The 21,827-nt window shown below is 39.4% G+C and overlaps 1 protein-coding gene across 1 annotated transcript in view; it reads right to left on the bottom strand.

The window, feature by feature from the left end:
- RGS22 (regulator of G protein signaling 22) overlaps positions 1-21,827 on the bottom strand; it is a 63,722-nt gene that overhangs the window by 34,960 nt on the left and 6,935 nt on the right. Inside the window, exons 4-12 of the mRNA XM_082752766.1 lie at positions 15,822-16,043; positions 10,747-10,832; positions 9,189-9,354; positions 8,676-8,844; positions 5,015-5,675; positions 4,326-4,487; positions 3,261-3,432; positions 1,504-1,640; positions 853-958 (exon numbers count right to left, since the gene is read on the bottom strand). Of these exons, the coding sequence (XP_082608892.1) occupies positions 853-958; positions 1,504-1,640; positions 3,261-3,432; positions 4,326-4,487; positions 5,015-5,675; positions 8,676-8,844; positions 9,189-9,354; positions 10,747-10,832; positions 15,822-16,043 (1,881 nt within the window). The remainder of the gene's footprint in view (positions 1-852; positions 959-1,503; positions 1,641-3,260; positions 3,433-4,325; positions 4,488-5,014; positions 5,676-8,675; positions 8,845-9,188; positions 9,355-10,746; positions 10,833-15,821; positions 16,044-21,827) is intronic.

Genomic DNA, 21,827 nt, shown 5'->3' on the forward strand with positions numbered 1-21,827 from the left:
CAAAGACAAGGCTTTTTTTTTTTTTCTGTCAAAATTAACAGAGAAATAAAAAGAATGCAGTGAAGTAATAAACAAAGTATGGTTTTGGTGTGAAAAGCAAATAATCTTGTGCTCAACTGATCCAACTAATTCCATGCATGTGTAAACAGGCCCAGATTTCATAACATACTTTTTTTAGGTATGAAGCCATGGGTATTGGTACCTCTGTGAAACAGCAATCTGCTTTGTGAACAATCCACAACTATTAAAGTTTTAGATATGTTTTAAATTGCTAAATCTGGACATCTCAAATTGCTTGATTTGCCAGCATTTTAGAAGTTATTAAGAGAAGACTCTTCTGTTCGGCCTGTCCCTCCTGAGGCTTGCTGGACTGAGGGCTTGCTTAGGAGGCAATAATTCAACAAACAAAAGAACAAAGAATGCAAGCAATAAAGATGACTTTTACAACTGAAATATTTTCCCCTTATGAATTTTACTATTTTAATGACTTCCTATGCCAGATTCAGTTCTCAGTTACACTTTAAGTCTGATATACTTTCCTAGGTAATGATTCCACTGAAGCATTTATCCAGTGAGTTTTCCATAATAGCCTACTGAACACATGGTCACCATGGAGAAGATCAACACTTTCTAGTGAAAATAAACCTCTGTATGTGCCATGATTTCCTATCAAATAGGTGACAGATACCACACACAAAATGCTGACATTCTAATTATACCTCTGCATAAGGCATTGACATTCACATAATCAAACCCATTTCCCCCATCATTGCCTACTTCCCCTTTAATACTACAGAATAAAATATTTTAACCCATGATGCAAGACAACTAAAATTTTCAGGTACTACTTACTGGGAGCAACTCAGCATAGGTGTACTTTCTACGAGCCTGGTATTTCACTTCTGTAGAGCCATCCAAAGTTGTACAAGGTATCATGTCCCTGCTCACTGACTTTGGCCTAAGTCCACCAAAAAAAAAGAAAAAAAATCTATTTAAGAATAAAACTAAAACTGTCAATGAAATAAACAACTAAGAAAGGACATCAGAAGGGTAGAAAACATAGCAAGCAGTAGGGAAAAAGTAAATGGAGTTCAAACTTACAGTGAATGTAAAAAAGGTGAAGAAATACTTTTTTCATGTGACCCCATGAAAATAACTGACACAACATATCTTTAAGGCCAAATGCTTGAGGTGAGTTTAGAGAATGTAAATGTATGTAGAGAATATTAATGGTTACATGAAAGGGTAAAAAGTTTGCATTTGGAGAAATAACCCCTTTTGTGTTGTGGCACAAACAAATGAATAACTAATCAGACAGGAAGAAATTCTCCATGCAAGCAATCTATACCATAAATGTGCTTCACTAAGCAGAATACTGTATTAAAGATAAGTATTCATGAAAACAGTAGGATCTAAAAGCCTTTCATAAATGTTTGAGGTGTATTGGAAAGATGTACTTTTGTGTATTTTTTGAAGTACTTTTTGAAGTCCTTTTGTGCTTACCACTTTCTAATGCTAGAAAAGTCATCCCTTTGGGGGCTCTGACGTGAAGACAAAATAGGTGATAACCTTGATGAACTCTTCAAAGAGAAATCTGGTGTGGCTAGTTTCAAAAACGTTGGTGTGCTGGTTCTACTTCTCTAAAAGACAGCAGAAAAATAGGGCAATTATGTTATTTTTCCACCTTTGCATTTTCTTAACGTGTTCTCATTAACTACTCAAAAGCATTAAAAAGGTTTTCAGGACCATTGTTCCTTATCAATCACAATATGTAAAGCTGGTAATCGCAAAAAACTTCTCTGAATATCTTCCAAGATTTTTCAGGACTCTTTAATAACTATGATAACTTAGAAATTGCATTTTTAACAGGTAGAAGTATGTTACATACACTTTGCATAGAACTACAGAGGATGTCAGGTGAAAAGCGTGCTTTGTGAATCTCAAGGACACCTTGAGTAGCTCTCTGTAAACCAGGGCTGTAAGAGAGATACAATTGTTCAGACTAAGAGAGAAAGGGTGCATTCTGCCACACCTTCACTAACTTCTGAACAAAATCATGCTATGACTTTTTGGAGATGCCAGTTGTAGTCAGAGTGCTCTCAGAAATCCAGCCTGAGTTACTGCTTCTTCTAAGCTGTTGCAAGCCCAATAGATACAGAAGATTCAGAAGTCCAGATTTCTCACAGCAAAAACAGCAGCAAGAAATCAGCTGATTCTGTAAGAGTCACAGGTGCCAGGTCATAGTTTTCTTCATGCACTGAACCCAACAGGGGCTGGAAAACCTGCAGAGTTAGGATCCTGTCTCCATGACCTACAGCTAGTCCTGGGTCATTAGCACACCTCGTGAAGCCAGAGCTGGTCTCTGTAAGAAGCAGCTGCTTCTGGCCCATTCCTGCTGTGCTCAATGGGAATCTCATCCTGAACTCAGCTGCTTCTGAACAGGAAATCTCTCCCACTGTTTTTCCTCCATTATCCCTATGAATTAGCTTTTTGAAAACATGCACTATAACTGTAGTCTAAAACTATCCACTTCAAAGTAACAGAGGCGTGTGAACAGATCTGTGGCATAGACCATCCAGTTCTTGATACTGGAATCACACTCTAGAGTCATATTCTCCAACTGCCTCCTGTCCAGAGTCTTAACACATCATTGCTGAAGACCTGCTGCTTACACTGCAATCACCTCTCAAAATGAGGCTTTCAGGGAAGAGCAGAGTCAAAACTGAACTGGCCGCCTGCAAGCTACATGCTGTGAAAAAGACAGGTCACTGTCCTGTGGTTCATGGCCCTCTGTAGAAAACAAAAATCATGTGTTGCTAGATTATTGAAGTACTGTGGTGTTAGAAGCTGAGCAAAACTCTGCCCTTTTTATAAACATGAAAGTAGATTCAGGGTAACTGCAGTGAAGTTGTAGGAATTACTCAGGATTAAGATAAGGCTGGCTGAGGGGCAGAATCTATGCTGCTAGAACTTTAGTATTTTAATTCTGAGAATGAAAATAAAATACATATTCAAAAGACTTACAAAATAGCCAGGATATAACTGAGAAGAAAGTTTGGCTCAATTTACAGTGACCTGTTGCATAAAATGCAGTAAAATGATACTTTATTTTGCTATACAACCATCTGGAAGAGACAAGATTGCTAAATCTCAACTTCCTAACAAGCAAGTATGATATGCTTGTTACGTTGAACTCAAGGAGTTTTATTGTTATTTTTGATGGGACAAGGCTTTGGTCTCAATGTCATGATGCTACCTACCTGAGGAAGCATTCGGGGCACGCAAGTTTTAGGTGTCAATGGCAGCAATGATACCATTTGTGGGAAAGGATCAATGTCTACCCTCGGTCTCTCCTGGCACGTGTGCCAGAACTTCAATTGTGCACTGGCAGTATCTATTGCTGTTGAGTGAGTGACACAGAATCTGGGACCCCTAAAGAAAAAGAAAAGGAAACAAAAACAAACAAACAAAAACTAGTAAGTAGAATTTTTCCAAAGCATGAAATACTAGGCTATTTGGCTTTTTCATTTTTTTATTTTTTAAGTTATGTTTATACATTGCACTCTAACAAATTTAAAAACAATCTACACATAAATTAACTTAGGTTCCAAATACTGCACCATTACACAGTTGCCTTTGTATGAGTCTGTAGTGGGATATGCCACATTCATCCCACAGCAAAGAATAGGAAAGAATTTTAGGTCACAAGACATAGACCACAGCTCTCATGAGGCTTCACAGCAAAGTACACAACTGCAGGTATTTGTTTCTGCCTGCAATTTGTTGATACCCCTTGGGGAGGAGAGAAGACCTTCAAAAATCTAGCTAATGTTTTGGAAACAGGCTAGAATTTGTATCCTTGCTTAAGCTGTCAATATGTAAAGGCATTTTGTATAACAGACATTGAACAGTAAAGTCTCAAGGTCAAATTCCACGTAGATGTATACACAGAGCATCCTCAGAAACTTGAGAAGGGCAGTATGGGGAATAGGTTAGGACAGAATTAACCTTCTACGCCTGCAGGGATTTCTCTACCCTGAAGCCAAAGTTTATTAGAATGGTATCCAAGGTAGCTATACACAAGGTAGCTCAGATGCTCTGGCAGTAAAATAACAAAGGTTCAGTAAGGCAGATCTACCTGTCTTCTCAACAGATTGCAGTGTAGTTTAGTCTCAACTGAAAACTTAGAGGCAACATCTGCTAGTATTTATGTGACATTACTTCCCATAATTGCAATGGGATAAGTGAGAAGAAATAAACCTAGTAGGCTTATCAAAGAAAAGGGAAATCTGTTAAAAGTAGAATCTTAGTTCATTTTTTCATACCAGTAAAGAAGAAGAGGTTTCACTACTTCAGGCTGAATCCGCTTTAAATGCTTTATATTCCACTGATCTCCACGTAGCAGATCAAGTCTAAATAACACTTCAGAAGTAAGGAAATAGTCTCCACTGCTCAGCAGATAGAATTTTTTCATCCTATCAAGTTGCCTTGAGTCAAACAAAAATAGTCACATAAGCATGTATCATATGCTATACAGAACTAAGTACAGTACATTCTGCTGGTTAACCTGCTGTCATGCAATGTATCTAATTGCAAGTGGCAGAAGCCAAAACAATTTTTCCACAAATTAAAGACAGGTTGTGTATAAGAAAAAAAATGTACTTTGCCTTAGGATAGACAACCTGAATGTAGTAGAGCCTGTCACTAAAGCAGTTTGTCATACAAAATGCCCCACTTGTGATTTTCAGTTCTTTTGTTCTTTTTGCCTCTCTATCACTTTCTGTTTTCCAAATTTATTTCTAACAAAGCCTTAATGCTACAGTGATTCTGAGCACATGTAAGTTTTGCTTTATGAGCTTCAGCAGACTCATTTCTGACCTACCTGTCAGTATACTCATGATTAATTGTGTCCATTCTATTCAAACATTATTTATTCTGAAATCCCAAAACCTCCATTGATCTGTGTTACAAATATAAAAAATAATAGGAATAAATGATAAATAATAGAGAATACCTTTGTTGCCTTGTAGTGTCCTTAAGAACCTTTAGTCTCTCAATATCCATCCAGAGACACCAATACCTTTCCCCAAGTGTTCCTTTAATGAATTTCTTGAATCTTTCAAACTCATTTCTGTTGCCAGCATCATACGTTTTGTGGCTAATACACCAAGCAGCCCTACTGTCAGCCCCATCACTTTCAGAACTTGATCTTAAGCTCACTTCTTCAGTATCCTGTTCTCTTATATCTCTTGTGGAGTCTAAGACTGTAAATGGAGAAGCACTTTGGGAAAAGAGTGGCTCTGCTGTACTACAGGCAACTTCATTATCCGCTAACTCGCGTACAAACACTTCAGGCTGTTTATGGAAATCCATGTCACTCTCAATCTCAGCAGATGGCTGGTGGCTCAGTTCTGAAATTGATTCCTCCATTGCTATGGTTTCTTCTGGTGTCTGAAGAGTTGCATTCTCCTGTCCACTTTCTTCTTTTGATGCACTTTCCAGTTTCTGGTCTACATAAATTAGCTGAGTGTGAGAAGGAGTTTCAGCAATGGCCACAGAAGAATGGTCCTCAGCCTCTCTGGATTTCTCCCTAATATCATCAGCTTTTGCTGATGCAGTCCTTGAAGGGGAAAGGAAACTCCGTTGGTGATATTCCTTAGACAGGGAACCTGCTTCTGCATTAAATCAGAAAAGATCATTGAACACGCTGTTGGTTCAGGACTGCTCTCTTGCACATCAACATTTCCAATGCAACTTACTCATACTGTGCTGCAGCAGCAGAACAACGAGACCGTGTTGCACTGCAGCACAGGTATCAGTGGAGGTGCTTCTGCTCTTGCTATCTGGCTAGAAACTCAGCTCCATGACTCAGAAACACATTCCCTATTGCATTCCAGAAGAACAGCAGAGTTCAGGAATAACTCCCTCTGGAGTAAACTGTCCTGTTTACTCAGCTGAATATCACAGATCCTCAGCATTTGTTAAACCACCCTGCAGCAGGGCCTGATTTCTTCCCTGAGCGTTTGCTCATGGTTTGATCAAAATCACAATTCATAGCAGGATTGTTTTCTCTTTAGGCATAAGGAAGCTAGTAAGTGATAACTCTTTGTATACTTACGTTGATTATTGCAAAGTGTCTAAAACATCGAATGGACCTTTGTTCAGCTGTCTAAAGTCTTGGCATACACAGGAGAACAACAAAGCCCTTGATTATGTCAAGGACTCTGGAAACATTTAACAACCCTGCAGTCCGGTCTGCCACCCAGAAATCACAGAATCACAGAATTGTCTAGGTTGGAAGAGACCTCAAGATCATCGAATCCAACCTCTGACCTAACACTAACAAGTCCTCCACTAAACCATATTGCTAAAATCCTTTCTGGTTAGAGATGTTTTAAAACTAATAAGTCCATAACAGTGACCAGACATGTTTGTTTGGTTGTTGGTTGGTTGTGGGTTTTTTTTGTGTTTTTTGTTTTGTTTTGTTTTTGTTTGTTTTGTTGTTTTTTTTTGTTGTTGTTGTTGCTGTTTTGTTGTTTTTGTTTGTTTGTTTTTTGTCTTCACTACCCCACTCCTCTTTGTGCCCATGCTATGAGGCATGCCCTGCCATCCTGGTCTGCTGAGAAAGAAACTTGATGCTTTATCTTACTCAAGAACCTTTTCTACTTCTAACAGACTTTCAACAAAACACGTACTTCTGGAACATGTTAGTGGAGATGATTTGAATATACATAATGTTTACCTAGGTTAATGCTGTTACCATTGCACAGGTCAGCCCTGTAAAATTGAGCAGAATAACTGCAGATATTTTGACCATCAACAGAATCTAAGTGAAAGGAAAAAAAAAAAGTAATATTTCAACCATGGCTTTAGAATATCTTCATATCAATCCAGTAGTTAAAGTAACTAGATAAGCTTAATCTTCTGTATTTTCCTAAATATAATACTTAGGCAATTGCATTCTATTGTGTCAGTAAGGTAAACACCTGGGTACATTCAATCACATTGTCAAAGAGATGGATGCTATGAACTCTGAGCACATGCACTACATCAGACTGTGACAGAAAAGGGCTAAAGCCCTCTGAGCCACTAACTTCACACGTGCAATGTTATCAGCCAATGTAACTCTCCAGTAGGCTAGTCAATAAATGGCAATGGCAGTTAGACATTCCTTGTGTCAACCTACAAAGAAGCCAAGTGCAGACCACTGCACTAAACTATTTCTAATACTGTCTTTGACAAAGTATAACTTCTCAACACAGTTCTATGAATCTGAAACAGGAAGAATGATTTCACAAGACCTAGAAGGATCAGGGAGAGAGGCACACAGCTTTTGAGTAATCAAAAGCCAAGTGGTAATTTTTTTTGCTCAAGACATCTGTTCATCACCCTGATCCAACTGAAGCAGAGAGCAAAGAATTCAAACTGTATTGTCAAAGCAAATACCTTCAACTATTGCTCTCTTTTTAATTGTAGGCTGGTTCTGAGAAGCTTAGCTGATGCCCTTTATTGCTTTTAGTTCTTGATCCCTACAACAGATGAATATTGTGCCTAAAAATAGTTTTCTGACTGGAAAATGAATGCTAGCTTTCCCGTGAAAGAAGAATAAAGAATAAAAACTTACTGCTGTAAGTACATGTAAAATCAATGTCTATGTTATAAAACACTGCTTTCAGCGAGCAAATACATCCATTGAGGCAAAATGCTCAGAGGACAGAGAGGTTTTCTATAGTTCTATGCCCAGTCCACTGCAATACAGAGCCATGCTATATAATGGCACTCTGCAAGAATGGTGCACTTGTGACCTTTCTGCTCAAAGCACTGCAAAAATTACTGGTAGAGTCATGAGCTGCAAACAAGTGCAACTTGAATAACTTCTTCAATAATCCATGAATCAGCAATATGTTTCCTGAGAAAACCCACATGGGTTTGGGAAAGAAGACAGATTTCTGGAATTACCACGTCTTCCAATTTTCCATTCAGCCTTTCTACTCCAAGGTCCCAGCAGTACAAGTCTCAAGGCATGGCTGTTTTTTCTCTGAGAATGGGAAGAGAGAGAACTCCTAGCAACATTGTTCATCTTGCTAGTGCAGAACAGAAGCAAAGCTATGCAATCATGTATGTTAACATGTGTGTCTGTGTGTTTTCTCCCAGTACCTTTGAACCTGCTGAACAATTTCAGTTAAGTTTGACTGACAGACAAGAATGTCACAAACAATTACATTCTCTAAGATTCATAAAAACTGGCAGCCAGAAGGCCTGTAAGTGTCAAACATAAATACCCTGGGATGGCTGCAGTGCAAATCATATATTATCAAATACCCAAAGGATCTAGACAATAAAGTCTTTCAAATCATCTCAAATGAAAACCAACCAACCAACTAAACAAGCAAACAAAAAAACTCAGTTGAAACTTAAAGACATATGTGAGACACAAATATGTAAGGAAAGCGGCTTCTACTATCACAAAATTACTTGACTATTAGGTCAAATTTACATTTAATGTTGTGACTAGGGAAAGAAACAAACCCATTTTTTCCCCCATCTGAAGCCTGAGATACCATGTGATACTTTTAGAAAGTAGTAAGTGGAGTTAGTAGCAATTCCTTAGAATGCCTTCTATTTTGACTAAGTCAGACAGTTATATATACAATATCTGGGCCTCTGTTACTTACCTAGGCCAGTTTTGTCACTTAATGAATCATCTCTTTCATGCATCTCAGGCAAATGCTGAATATCTTGAATTTGACTAGAAGCTACAGGACACGTAAATGAATCTGTAGTTTTTGTGCAATCACTTTCCTGTGCTAACGTAAACCAATCCTTCGTCTGAGAAACTGTAGCCTATGAAAAGATATGTCATAGAATAATTCAGCGTTATTTATTGCAGTGTTTCTGACAGAGGGCTTACTGTCTGCAGTCATTTTGTGCAGTCTGTTTGTATACATTTCTACTCCGATACTTCCCAGTGAAAAGAGCTGTATGACAGTAGCTGAGCATACTCATAATACAGCAGCAGTTCTGTTTAAGTTGTGACCCACCAAACTTCTTCTTTAGCACAAAGAGCTTTAAAAAGATGGAATATTCAGAGACTCGGTTATTCAATTAAGTTGAGACCTCAATTACAATAATTTAACCCAATGCATTCAATCTAGCTCAATGTTACACCCACTAAACGTTCATTTTACCTGGCCAAGTGATACATAGAACTTCTTCATAGTGAATGAAGTCTCATCCTCTTCAGGAGAGGGAGGACTAGGAACTTCCTTCCTTATCCAGGGATAATAGTTACTGTCTATAATGAAATTAATGCCAGTCTGGCTCCATTCTACTTGTGATATCAACTTAGCTAGCCTGGAATTAAATGTTCAGACAAGAAAATGGTTAATCTTAGCTTTTAGTCAGAGGAACAATTGATTTTTCCCTAGAATAGGCAATGAAAAACATGATCACTCTGAAAATAAATTGCCACAAGGAACTTCATGTTCTACTTTATTATTTCACCGCTCGCCTGCTGTCACATATGTAAACACCAGTACTGCCATTCCATAGTCCACCAGCTTTACAGATGGTGGCCTGCTTTACATTATAAATCTTTACCAGCAAAATTGATTTCTGTCAGGATGATCTTGCATATATCCATACAGCTCCAAACCCTGCCAAGAAACACTTGAACATATTGTTTGCTAAAATGGAACTATTTCCCCAGATTGCAGAAGCCCTGTATCAGTACCAGACATTACATTTCCTGTCCCTGACACAAGCAATCTGTGAGCAGCAATGCCACAGCAGTGCTCATACTAATTGAGCTTTCAGATGATAACAAGACAGCAGATGCTACCATGTTCAGTTGGCTGCTCAATGTAGACATAATACACTCCAGTGCTACCTTGTGATATTGTGAACATTGCAATGTCCAGAAAAAGGCAGTATTAGAACCACATGACCAGGAGGATCTTGAGGATGCTTTGGTCTCAAGAACTGTGGCAGAGCTTACTCAGTTAAGTCAGATAGTAGTATAAAACCAAGGTGAATGTGAAGGGAAGAAGCCTATGCCTTAGCATATGACCATGAACTGAATGCCCATTTTTGTTTGTCCCCACTACTTGGAGGCAAAAGGATTTCATTCTAGGATTGGGGTACCTTGTGGTGGTTTCACACTGAAGGGCAAATAAGTTCCACAATGCTGCGCTCTCATTCCCCTTCCTCAAAAGAGCAGGAGGAGAAAATATGATGAAGAAAGGTGCGTGGGTTGGGATAATGACAGGGAGATCACTCACCACCTACCACCATAGGCAAAACAGACTCAGTATATGGAGTATATATCCCACAGAGAACCTTGCAAAAGGAAATCTGAAGTGGGCCCGAAGATACAAAACAGATAATTAAGATAAAAAGGACTGTCTGTCTTTTTTGAATAGATTTTATGGATTCATCTCTTTTACCCATATGGCTTATATATTAATTAGAGAAAAATGTATTGCTACCATTATATCTCTGTGAAAGAGAGATCCAGGAATCTGCAAATACTCCTCCTACTCTCTGTAGTGTTGTAATATAGTATGTAATTGTAGTCAAAGATAATTACAGAAAAACAAATGAAAAAATCACTGATTTTAACTTATCCAGGTTGCTAAAAAGCTAAAAGACGAGATGTGAGAGAAAATATATTGAGTACTGTCATGATTAGTTAAAGATAAAAGAAAAACATAGATATAAAACTAAGAGCATAAAAGACTGCAATACCTGTATTCAAAGTAGCAATCACTTTCTAGAAAAGCTGGAAGTCTTTCCTTCTTAATCCACTGCACTGCTTGTTCTCGATCAAGGCGCTATTAAAAAAGAAATGCCAGATATTTGCAGTATTCTTGACTTTATTATTTTGCTTGCCATATAATGGATTCTCTCCATCCCCCTTCTAAAGAAGCATTGTCTTAAAAAACTAGTATACAATGAACATCACCTTTGTTATCCAGTTTAGTCTTAATTGTACCAGGAAAATTGAATTTCTTTGCTATTAACAGGTAATAAGATCTAAATACGATTTTGCCTATGAGAGTACAACTTTTTTTTTTAACAAATCATGGCTGTTTTTTCTTCAAAAATAATGTCTACCTAGACTTCAGCAAGGCCTTTGACATGGTCTCCCCCAATATTCTCCCGGAGAAGCTGGCAGCCCATGGCTTGGACAGGTACACACTTTGCTGGGTTAAAAACTGGGTGGACAGCCAGGCCCAGAGAGTAGTGGTGAAAGGAGTGAAATCCAGCTGGTGACTGGTTACGAGTGGTGTTCCCCAGGGGTCAGTGTTGGGGGCCATCCTCTTTAATAGCTTTACTGATGATTTGGATGAGGGAATTGAGTGCACCCTCAGTAAGTCTGCAGACAACACCAAGTTGGGGGGAAGCGTCAATCTGCCAGAGGGTAGGAAGGCCCTGCAGAGGGACCTGGACAGGGTGGATCGATGGGCAGAGGCCAGTGGGATGAGGTTCGACATGGCTAAGTGCTGGGTCCTGCACTTTGGCCCCAACGACCCCATGCAGCGCTACAGAGCTAAGGGAAAATGGCTCAAAAGCTGTGCAGAGGAAAAGGATCTGGGGGTGCTGATTGATGCTCTCCTGAACACGAGCCAGCAGTGTGCCCAGGGGGCAAAGAAGGCCAGCGGCACCCTGGCTTGTATCAGGAATAGTGTGGCCAGCAGGACCAGGGGGAGGTGATCATCCCCTTGTACTCTGCTCTGGTGAGGCTGCACCTCGAGTACTTTGTTCAGTTCTGGGTTCCTCAGTATGAGAAGGACGTTGAGGCCCTGGAATGTATGCATGAGTCATGCTTTTACCGCACAATTCCAATACAAATTAAATGCTCATAAATTTTCTGCAGTAGGAAACTGATAATTTTTCTTATTCATCTTTTATAATCAGACATTATTACATTTTATCCCCAATAATTTGAGGAATAGGGAAGCTTTAGCATAAATTATGATTCCCAAATGGTGGAACTCTGGATATTAAAAATAATAATAATCAAAGATCAGTTATCACCTTTCCCATTTTTATGTTGCATAACTGCATTGCACACAGTAACACTTTAAATGGAAATCTAAGTGTGAATAGAATCAGACCCATAATATATTTCCGCTCAGGTGGTCATTTAAATCTCAGTGCCTAGTCAAAGCAGAAAGCTAGGTGCCGCCAAAGAGTGATTTGGAGGGTGAAAAGGAGGTGTTAAGCGGTGAGCTACACAGAAACAGCTAACTGAAAAACTTGCCTGAGGGTCTTATAAAGAGAGCAAGTTCTCCGAGTGTGGGCCACCGTGAACCGTAACTATTCAAATGACACAACACACCTTTTTTACTTTTCTTTAAAAAAATAATTTAAAAAATCGTGTTTTTTACATTCTTAGGGGATGACTGGTTTTATTTATCTGAGATGCACTTTTCCATTTAGTGAAGGTGAAATTGATGATTAGTAAAAATGCAATAACTCCTCTTGTCCAGAGAAACAGGTGAATTTGGGTCAAGGATGGAAGTATCAATGTTTTTGCTACTTGCTATATCAAATAACCAGTTCATGTAAATTACATTTTAAATTTTCTTTCCATGAGCTAATATTTCATTAGGGACCAGGTTTATTTCTCCTTCATGCATATCTGTAGGGGATTAAAAAAAATCTAAATTACTCAGAAAGTGGGTGGTTTCATTTAGAGAGAAGAAAATATTTCAAAATACGGAAAGCTTATGTTGGCAGTGGCTCACACAATGTAATTTGTGGAGATGGAGACTAATTACTCCCAACCATACCGTATATACCTCCTTTTGGTAACTAACAAGCCTTTTGGAAATACAGAAGATTGTCTCTTTATTTTGGCCAGTCAGTCTGCATTTAATATTTATGTATTTACTGACTCACAGCCCAGTTTTTTATCTGAATGATTCATAACATGTTCACGTCTGTACATGGTTGGTACACAAAATTATATATACTATCAGAAGGAAAGAATCTCTACTCTTTCTCCTTCCCCAAAGACAGATGCAACATTCAATCTGGTGGGTTTTGTTACCTTGGTTAGCTTCCTTACCCAGTCAGCCTTAGGCCATGTTGGGACCCAATCCAGTAAAGCTTTTAGCACGTGTTTAAGTTTAAGCATGTGTTTAACTTCACTTGATTAAAGTTAAACACATACTTAAGTGCTTTGCTGAACTGGGGTTTCTCTGAAGTAAGGTATGTGGGATGCCAGCCAGTTTCTTTCCATAGTGGTGACTGGGTCTACCCAACTCTGCAGGTTTTTTTCTCAATATATTTCACACCGAGTTGATTTTGACTATTGATAAGAAATTACCTCCAAATCAATAACTAGCAAGCGTGCATGCACACATGCAGAAGGATCTTTTGCTTATCCATAAATTTGTGGCAGTGTGAGAGAGAATTAAAATAGAGAGAAAAATGCTGCCAGTGCATTTCTCAGGCTATACATTTGAAGTCAGGCTGTAGCCTGAAAGGTCACAACTCATTTTCACCAATAATGTGCAAGTGAGTGATGGCTGCTCAACTATCAATCAATGAGAGAAGCAAAAATAGAACAGTCAAAGCAACAGAGGCAGCCTTGCTCTATGCTTGAAAGATCAAATTCTATTTGATTTGAACTGAACTACTTGACGCAGTGGGTCTGGGATGACTTCTGGTTCCGCCACTGTGTGGTACAATGAATGAAGTTGACATCTTTCACCTTACATAGTTGCAATCCTGATTTTTGGCAGACTATTTTGCAGGCCACTTAGTTCCAGCTCAACCTTAAAATGCCAAGTTGAAGTGGATGAGTGTCTAAATTCTCTGGTTCGGGATGGGATAATTTTCTTCCTATTAGCACATATGGTGCTGTGTTTTGAACCTGCGACCAAAACAGTGTTGATAACATACTGTTTTAGCTATTGCTGAACAGGACTTACTGAGCCCCAAGACCTCTTCTTTTCACAGCCTACCAGCAAGGAGGCTGGGGGTGAACCAGAAGATCGGAGGGGACACAGCCAGGACAGCTGACCCCAGCGGACCAAAGGGATATTCCACAACATATGCTGCCCTGCTCAGCAATAAAAGCTGAGGGGAGTGATGTTCAGAGTGATGGCATTTGTCTTCCCAAGTAACCATTACACATGGTGAGCCTGGCTTTCCTGGAAATAGCTGAACATCTGCCTACCAATGGAAAGTAGTGAATGAATTCCTCGTTTTGCTTTCCTTGCACTTGCAGCTTATTTATTTATTTATTTATTTATTTATTTATTTTTATGTATTAAAATGCCTTCATCTTGATCCATGAGTTTTCTCTTACCTTTCAAATTCTCTCCCCAGTTCTACTGGGGGAAAGTGAGCAAGTGGCTGTGTAGGGCTTAGATGCCCACTGAGTCATATTGTTCCTGAAAAAGCCATAATGCTTCCCATCTTTGGAAAACTCCATGGAGAAGGAAAGATATCCTTAAATAATATAGGAGCCCTGTTGCTCCAATCCATGAGAGATGTAAGTAATAGTGAAGACAAGGTGATGGCTTTGAATTTGTCAAAAAAGTCATCCACTGTCACAATAATGTGAGGTTATCCAAGAGAACAATGTTAGCCACTCTTGCACAGGCACAAAACATTTCCCCAGTTGAATCCTGACCCCAAATAAGAAATCGAGAATACATGTAGTTCTTCTACTTCTGAGCTTTTGTCCCAAGCAAAATATTCATGAAAATAATCATTTAACATGGTGGGCATGTCTGTGAGCTTTGTCCCATTTTAGCATTTTCCCAGTTTATATTGCAGATAGTTGCAATCTCACATTGCTATCACTTTGTTAAACATCGTTGCCTTTTGACCTCTCCCAACATTGTGTTTTCTTTTCTGAAAATCATTAAACTTATACTGAGCAAAGCAGCAGTCTGTTTTAACTCCCTGATTTTCTCTCAGCTTTCCAGCTATGACATAATTTAGAGCAGCCGCCTCTAAAAATGTAGCAAGACCTTAAACTGGCCTTGAATGAAATGAACTGAAGTCACATCAGTCACACCAATGCAAAATAAGCAAGAAAGGAATAAACCAAGTATCCCAGTGAAATATATTTTTGTGCTCCAAAGATATTGCTTAAAGGTAAACTCCCACAACTAATGTCTTATATTCTCACAGATGCATATGGTACTTTGGTACTTGATTTTAACATGCCTAATCTGGTGCTGAATAAAGTCCTGAAAGTGAGCACGTAACAATACCAAAATTGATGATGTCTGAACAAATCTGAAACTCTTTTTTTTTTTTTTTTTTTCTCTAAAATCCAACCTATTTTTCCATTAATTTACTATTCTTGTTGCCAAAGGTTATTTTTTCTGGCCATTTCAATTGATGCTAACCATGTAAACCCTTTGGGAATTGATGGGGGAGAGACTTATGTGTTGCCAGACCACAGATGAGCTCATAGCCACATAAGGAAATTAATTAATAAGGAAAGACTGAGATGCATTAGTTTCAGTCAATTTGCACATTCCAGGGATCACTAGTAAAGTAACTGTTGTCATAATATTTTTTCTTTTAATATTAAAAAGTATTCGGACCACACAACTGAATCCTGCCCTACAGAATCTTCAAAATTCTGTGCTACAGGATGTACATGTGTAATTCCATTCAGTTGTCTGGTAGACACATGTGCATTGCAGGGCATAATTTGGCCCATCATTATGTTTTCCTAACATAAATTAACATTTTTCCCAAGCTACCAAGCCAAACACAACAATAACTACTGCCAGTATCTCTACAGTAAGATCTAAATATAAACTCAGTGGCTATAAGATGCTTACCATAGTGTTGTAATTTGGATCAATATTGAAGACAGGAGAAGCGCTGATCTTTTTGGAAAGCTGCCCATCATTCTTTGCTTTCCTTATAACATCATAAATGGGGTTTGGAGGTTTCTGATCATGTAGAACTTTTTTCAGCTGGTTTTCCAGGCGTTGTGGGGCATCATTAACTACTTCAAAAACCCCAAAGTCAGGGTTAAATTTAACTGGCTGGGCAAAAGTCTACAAAAAGAAGTTTGGAAAGTTTTTAGCACTGTAATAAGGGAAATATCTCATTTAAGAAAGTTACTTTTTATAGTATAGCTGCATCCTACAGAATACAAGCTGGTATTATGAGGCTTCTTTCTCTTGATTCTAATTCACTCTAGATCACAGACCATTCTTTTTCAGATGCAAATTATAGATCCACTGCACAAATGCCTAGAACATATAATTCATAGTGACTTCAACAACTGTTCTGCAAGAAACTACTTTAGATACCAGATCAGATCTCCAGTATTATTTTCCCATTTACTACCACAAACAGGCAAGACTTGAAAAGATCAGCAATGAAGCTGACTTTTTAAATGTGAAAGCATTTGAGGAGGATGAATCTGAAGATTCCCAAATATAAGAAAGGCTTTTCCCCATAGTATTACTTGTAGGTCAAGCACCTGCCATAACCTATGGCCTATAGTGAATATACAGCACTACAACAGATAGATACGGTAGTACACATGAGGCAGACCAAACTTCATCTTCACCTACATAATTTTAACTTTTGTCAACACACACACACATAAAAAAAAAAAAAAAAAAAAAAAAAATCCCCGCATTGTACATTTTAAAACAGATCGCAGAAATCTTTCATCTTTTAGCTCTCATATTAAATATTTCCTTTTCTTCTACATATTTCTACATATCTTTCAAGTGAGGAGGGGAAAATATTGATGGATTTTACAGAAATCTTGGGAGATAACCAAACCCTTTATGAAACTGAGGCTATACACAACCAGAGCATAAGTATCTCCATATTGAGCTGGAGGACTAGCGGACATGTCGTATTTAAGAACTGAAGAAAGCAGGAGGGAAAAATCCTGGCCATATCCAGATCCAGTGCCAAGACTTTTTTTTGGCGTTGTTCCAACTAGGATCCCACCTGGTGTTTGTACAGTTGTCGTTCCCCTGCACTTAATGAGATTATTATATTTTTTCAAGCACTGTATTTTTCATTTCCTTGAACTTCTTCATGTATCACAGTATGCATATAGAAGCATATATATATACACACACAGACATAATTCATACACGTACTACATATGTTGAATACATGCTACATATAATATAGAAGTATATTATAAACCAATTTTATTCTTCTTTACACCTATGTAAGTCCAAAGCAACCATGTCAGTGTCAGCTATTTTGTTGCTTCTGTTTGAAGCACCTTTGTTGATAAATGTCTTATAGAGGAATGCCCCAAATCAACCCATGTGGCTGCAACATGTGGTTACAACATTCCCTGCTTGTCCCATAATGTCTCGCTGCGGAGGCTCAGCCTGGCAAAGCACGTAGCACGTGAGAGCTTTAAGTATATCACAGAATCACAGAATTTTCTAGGTTGGAAGAGACCTCAAGGTCATCGAGTCCAACCTCTAACCTAACGCTAACAGTCCCCACTAAACCATTTCCCTAAGCTCTACATCTAAACGTCTTTTAAAGACCTCCAGGGATGGTGACTCCACCACTTCCCTGGGCAGCCTGTTCCAGTGCCTCACAACCCTTTCAGTGAAGAAGTTCTTCCTAACATCTAACCTAAAACTCCCCTGGCTCAACTTAAGCCCATTCCCCCTTGTCCTGTCACCAGGCACGTGGGAGAACAGGCCAACCCCCACCTCGCTACAGCTTCCCTTGAGGTACCTATAAAGAGCGATAAGGTCGCCCCTGAGCCTCCTCTTCTCCAGGCTGAACAAGCCCAGCTCCCTCAGCCGCTCCTCGTAGGACTTGTTCTCCAGGCCCCTCACCAGCTTCGTCGCCCTTCTCTGCACCCGCTCAAGCACCTCCATGTCCTTCTTGTAGCGAGGGGCCCAAAACTGAACACAGTACTCGAGGTGCGGCCTCACCAGAGCTGAGTACAGGGGGACGATCACCTCCCTAGCCCTGCTGGCCACACTGTTTCTTATGCAAGCCAGGATGCCGTTGGCCTTCTTGGCCACCTGAGCACACTGCTGGCTCATATTCAGCCGACTATCCACCATCACTCCCAGGTCCTTCTCTGCCTGGCAGCTTTCCAACCATTCCTCTCCCAGCCTGTAGCTCTGCTTGGGGTTATTGCGCCCCAGGTGCAGGACCCGGCACTTGGCCTTGTTGAACTTCATGCAGTTGACCTCAGCCCATCGGTGCAGCCTATCCAGATCCTCCTGCAGAGCTTTCCTACCCTCAAGCAGATCGACACACGCACCTAACTTGGTGTCATCTGCGAACTTACTGAGGGTGCACTCGATGCCCTCGTCCAGATCATCGATGAAGATATTAAAGAGGACCGGTCCCAGCACCGAGCCCTGGGGGACGCCACTAGTGACTGGCCTCCAACTGGACTTGGCTCCATTCACCACGACTCTTTGGGCCCGGCTATCCAGCCAGTTTCTAACCCAACGAAGCATGCGCCAGTCCAAGCCAAGAGCAGCCAGTTTCTTGAGGAGAATGCTGTGGGAGACGGTGTCAAAAGCCTTGCTGAAGTCAAGGCAGACCACATCCACAGCCTTTCCCTCATCCACCCAGCGCGTCACTCTGTCATAGAAGGAGATCAGGTTCGTCAGGCATGACCTGCCTTTCATAAAGCCATGCTGACTGGGCCTGATCGCCTGCTTCCCCTGCAAGTGCTGCATGATGACTCTCAGGAGGATCTGCTCCATGAGCTTTCCTGGCACTGAGGTCAAACTGACAGGCCTGTAGTTTCCCGGGTCTGCCCTCCGGCCCTTCTTGTAGATGGGCGTCACGTTCGCTAGCCGCCAGTCGATTGGGACCTCCCCCGATAGCCAGGACTGCTGATAAATGATGGATAGTGGCTTGGCCAGCTCCTCTGCCAGTTCCTAATATGATTAGGGCCTATGACATCAGACTGTCACTGGTCAGAGCCGTGCATTGAATTGCAGTAGTCTGTTGAGTTACCTAACTTCAGTTGAAAATCAAGGCTTGTTTTTTGTTCTCTGACACCTCTTTCGGCATTAATTTTCTCCAGGGTACTCTGCAGGTTTTAGTGCTTTTTCTCCAGATGTACCAAACAGCATTTAAAAGAGGCTTTTATGTGTTGTTTTATGTGTTCTCTCTACTTCATTCCGACCTGCTCCCCATTTGTTGTGCATACGTTTCACTTAGTTTCAAACCTAATTTGGGCAGCTACTAACTTTTAAGAGACTAACTGTGCAACCTTAATAATCTCCAAATGTATTCTTTCTCATTTTTTGTGTGTTTTTAAAATGGAAGCAGAAGAAAATACACTAAGTAACAAGGTGCTTCAGTCTCTCAGAATTGGAAATGCACTTGCTTGCAGAAAAAAAGCAAACAAAATGCAAATTCCATAATCTTGGGTTGCATGACTAGATATGACCAGATTATTTTAGTACTATGTCATTCAAGTTGAAAACTAAGCAAAGAGGACAAAGTTTGTCACACATACCTGCTTTTACTAAATCCTGTTTAACTTACTCTAGATTTTTCAATGCACATTCTCATTCACTGAACGGAAAACATATGGCAACTTTAATATAGTGAAACAGATGCCAATGGCAAGTTTTAAATTGTAAAGTGTATTGCTATTTTGGATGTCCAACTATGAATCATTTATAAGACATACACTAATGGAACAAAAGGACATACATGGGTAAGAGGATTAAGACTTCACACAGTACATACAGAATCACAGAATCATCTAGGTTGGAAGAGACCTCCAAGATCACCTAGTCCAACCTCTACTTCACTGAAACAGGTGGTTCTGGTCCAAAGTTTTGAGGTATAGACCAAGCTGTAGTTTACTTATCCCCAGGTATAATTATCACCAGCAAGATAGCATCTGAAGTACTATATCCAGTTTGGGGTCTCCAGTACAAGAAGAATGTGCTTAAAATTTAGTAGACCCAGCAGAAGACTTCTGAGATTTTCAAAGGCTGAAGCACTTGCCCTGTGAGGAAAAGCTGAGGAAACAGAGCTTGTTTATCTTGAAGAGCTCTGGTGTGAGACTTAGCAGCGGTCTGACAGTACTTACAAGGAGATTACTGAGAAGACAGGCTTTTCAGAGAGGTACATGGTGAAAGGACAAGAGATGATGTTCATACACTGAAATAGAAGAGGCTCCAACTGGATATAAGAAGAAAAAAAAAAAAAAAAAAAAAAACTGATAGTAGGATAACTGGAATTGGGACAAACTGCCCAAAGAGACTATGGAATATGTTGTTGGAGATTTGCAAGCAACCTGGTCTCAGCATTAAAGCACTGACCCTGCTTTGAACAGGAGGCCAGACTACAGACCTCCCCAAAGCCCCTTCCAGCAGGAAGTGCAAGTCCCAAATTCTACCAGATAGAACATCTCATCAAAGCATCATATAAAAACAAATTAGAACAGTTTAAGCCTTCCTGGGGAAGTGTATTTCACTACCTTGCTTAAGAAAACTAGAATGATAAATCAGAATGCTTTTATAGGCATAATGAAAGAGGAAGTCATGACCTTCTTAAATCATCCTCACCACAAAAATAAAAATGATAATGTTATGATAAAATCAAATAGGAACATATACACACACACAAAAAAAGCTGATTTCTTTGTAGGAAGCATTTTCCAAGTTACAGGACAGGGCAAAGAGTCTCTCAGTTCTCTCAGCATATGAAAAACAAAAACTTTGGAACAAAACACATGATCTAACCATTCCCACACATTACAACCACAAAAAAAAAAAAAAAAAAAAAAAAAAGGCTCAATACCCTGTAGCAAAACTAAAGCTTTTCCCACAGAAGCCAAGCGCCATAAAATCCTATAATGTTTCACAGGACAATGATGGGAGAGGTTTATGGCACCACCAATATGCTGGGTCATTGCAATAACAAGGAATTTCTTCAGTGAAGATGACTATGTTGCGTTAAGGAGTAGATGATAGCCTACACTATAAAAGAAGGGAAAAAAAATATCCATGCCAATCTAATATACTAAGAAATGCCTTTCTTACCCCAAATTTGGCAAGTGCTTTAGCTTTTTATGGACAAGTAAAATACAATAACCAAAGACTAAAAGTATCAATGCATTCTTCCCTACATTCTTTTTCTAGTTTGGGCCAGTTTTTGATCCTTTGAAGATAAAGAGGAAAAACTCTAGAGCCAAATTATACTTCAAGATGTTAAAAAATAAAAATAAAATTTAAAAAAAAATCCGTTTTGGCAGGAGTCTTGAAATTTGGGATTCATATATTATCAGTTTAGCACAATAGAAAGGATCAACAAGGATTTGAGAATACTAACAAATAAGCTTACTAACTCTATAATCTACAGGCAATTCCCCCCTTGGCTCCAGTATGACCAATATAACTCATCGTAGTTAGCTTCAGAAAAAAATCTCCAAGCAAACAACAAAAAGATGTTTTCACACTGTGGTACAGCAATACTATTGAATAAATAAACAATTGCTTGTACATTTTGACAGCAAAGAAATTTTGTGGCTGTCAAATGCACATTGATTATGGTTTCAGCTTAAGAATAAATAAAATACATAATTCTGAAATCTAAAGTTATACGCTTAACTGAAGGGAAGGCAAATTTCCCTCAGTCCTCCCAAAACAGAAACCAAAACAGCATCCATCACCATGTTGCCAGGATATCAGACATATAAATCTTACTGTCCTCTGCCTTAACAGTTTTCAGATATACTTAACTTCAGATACAGTTAACAAATGCGTAAATATGCTCACCACATCCCACCCCGAGTAATATAGTTTGATCCCAAGAGAAACAGAATGACCACAGCTTGGCTGCCTCTTAGGTTA

The sequence above is a fragment of the Aythya marila genome, assembly GCF_965140915.1.
Source record: "Aythya marila genome assembly, chromosome: 2".
NCBI lineage: Eukaryota > Metazoa > Chordata > Aves > Anseriformes > Anatidae > Aythya > Aythya marila.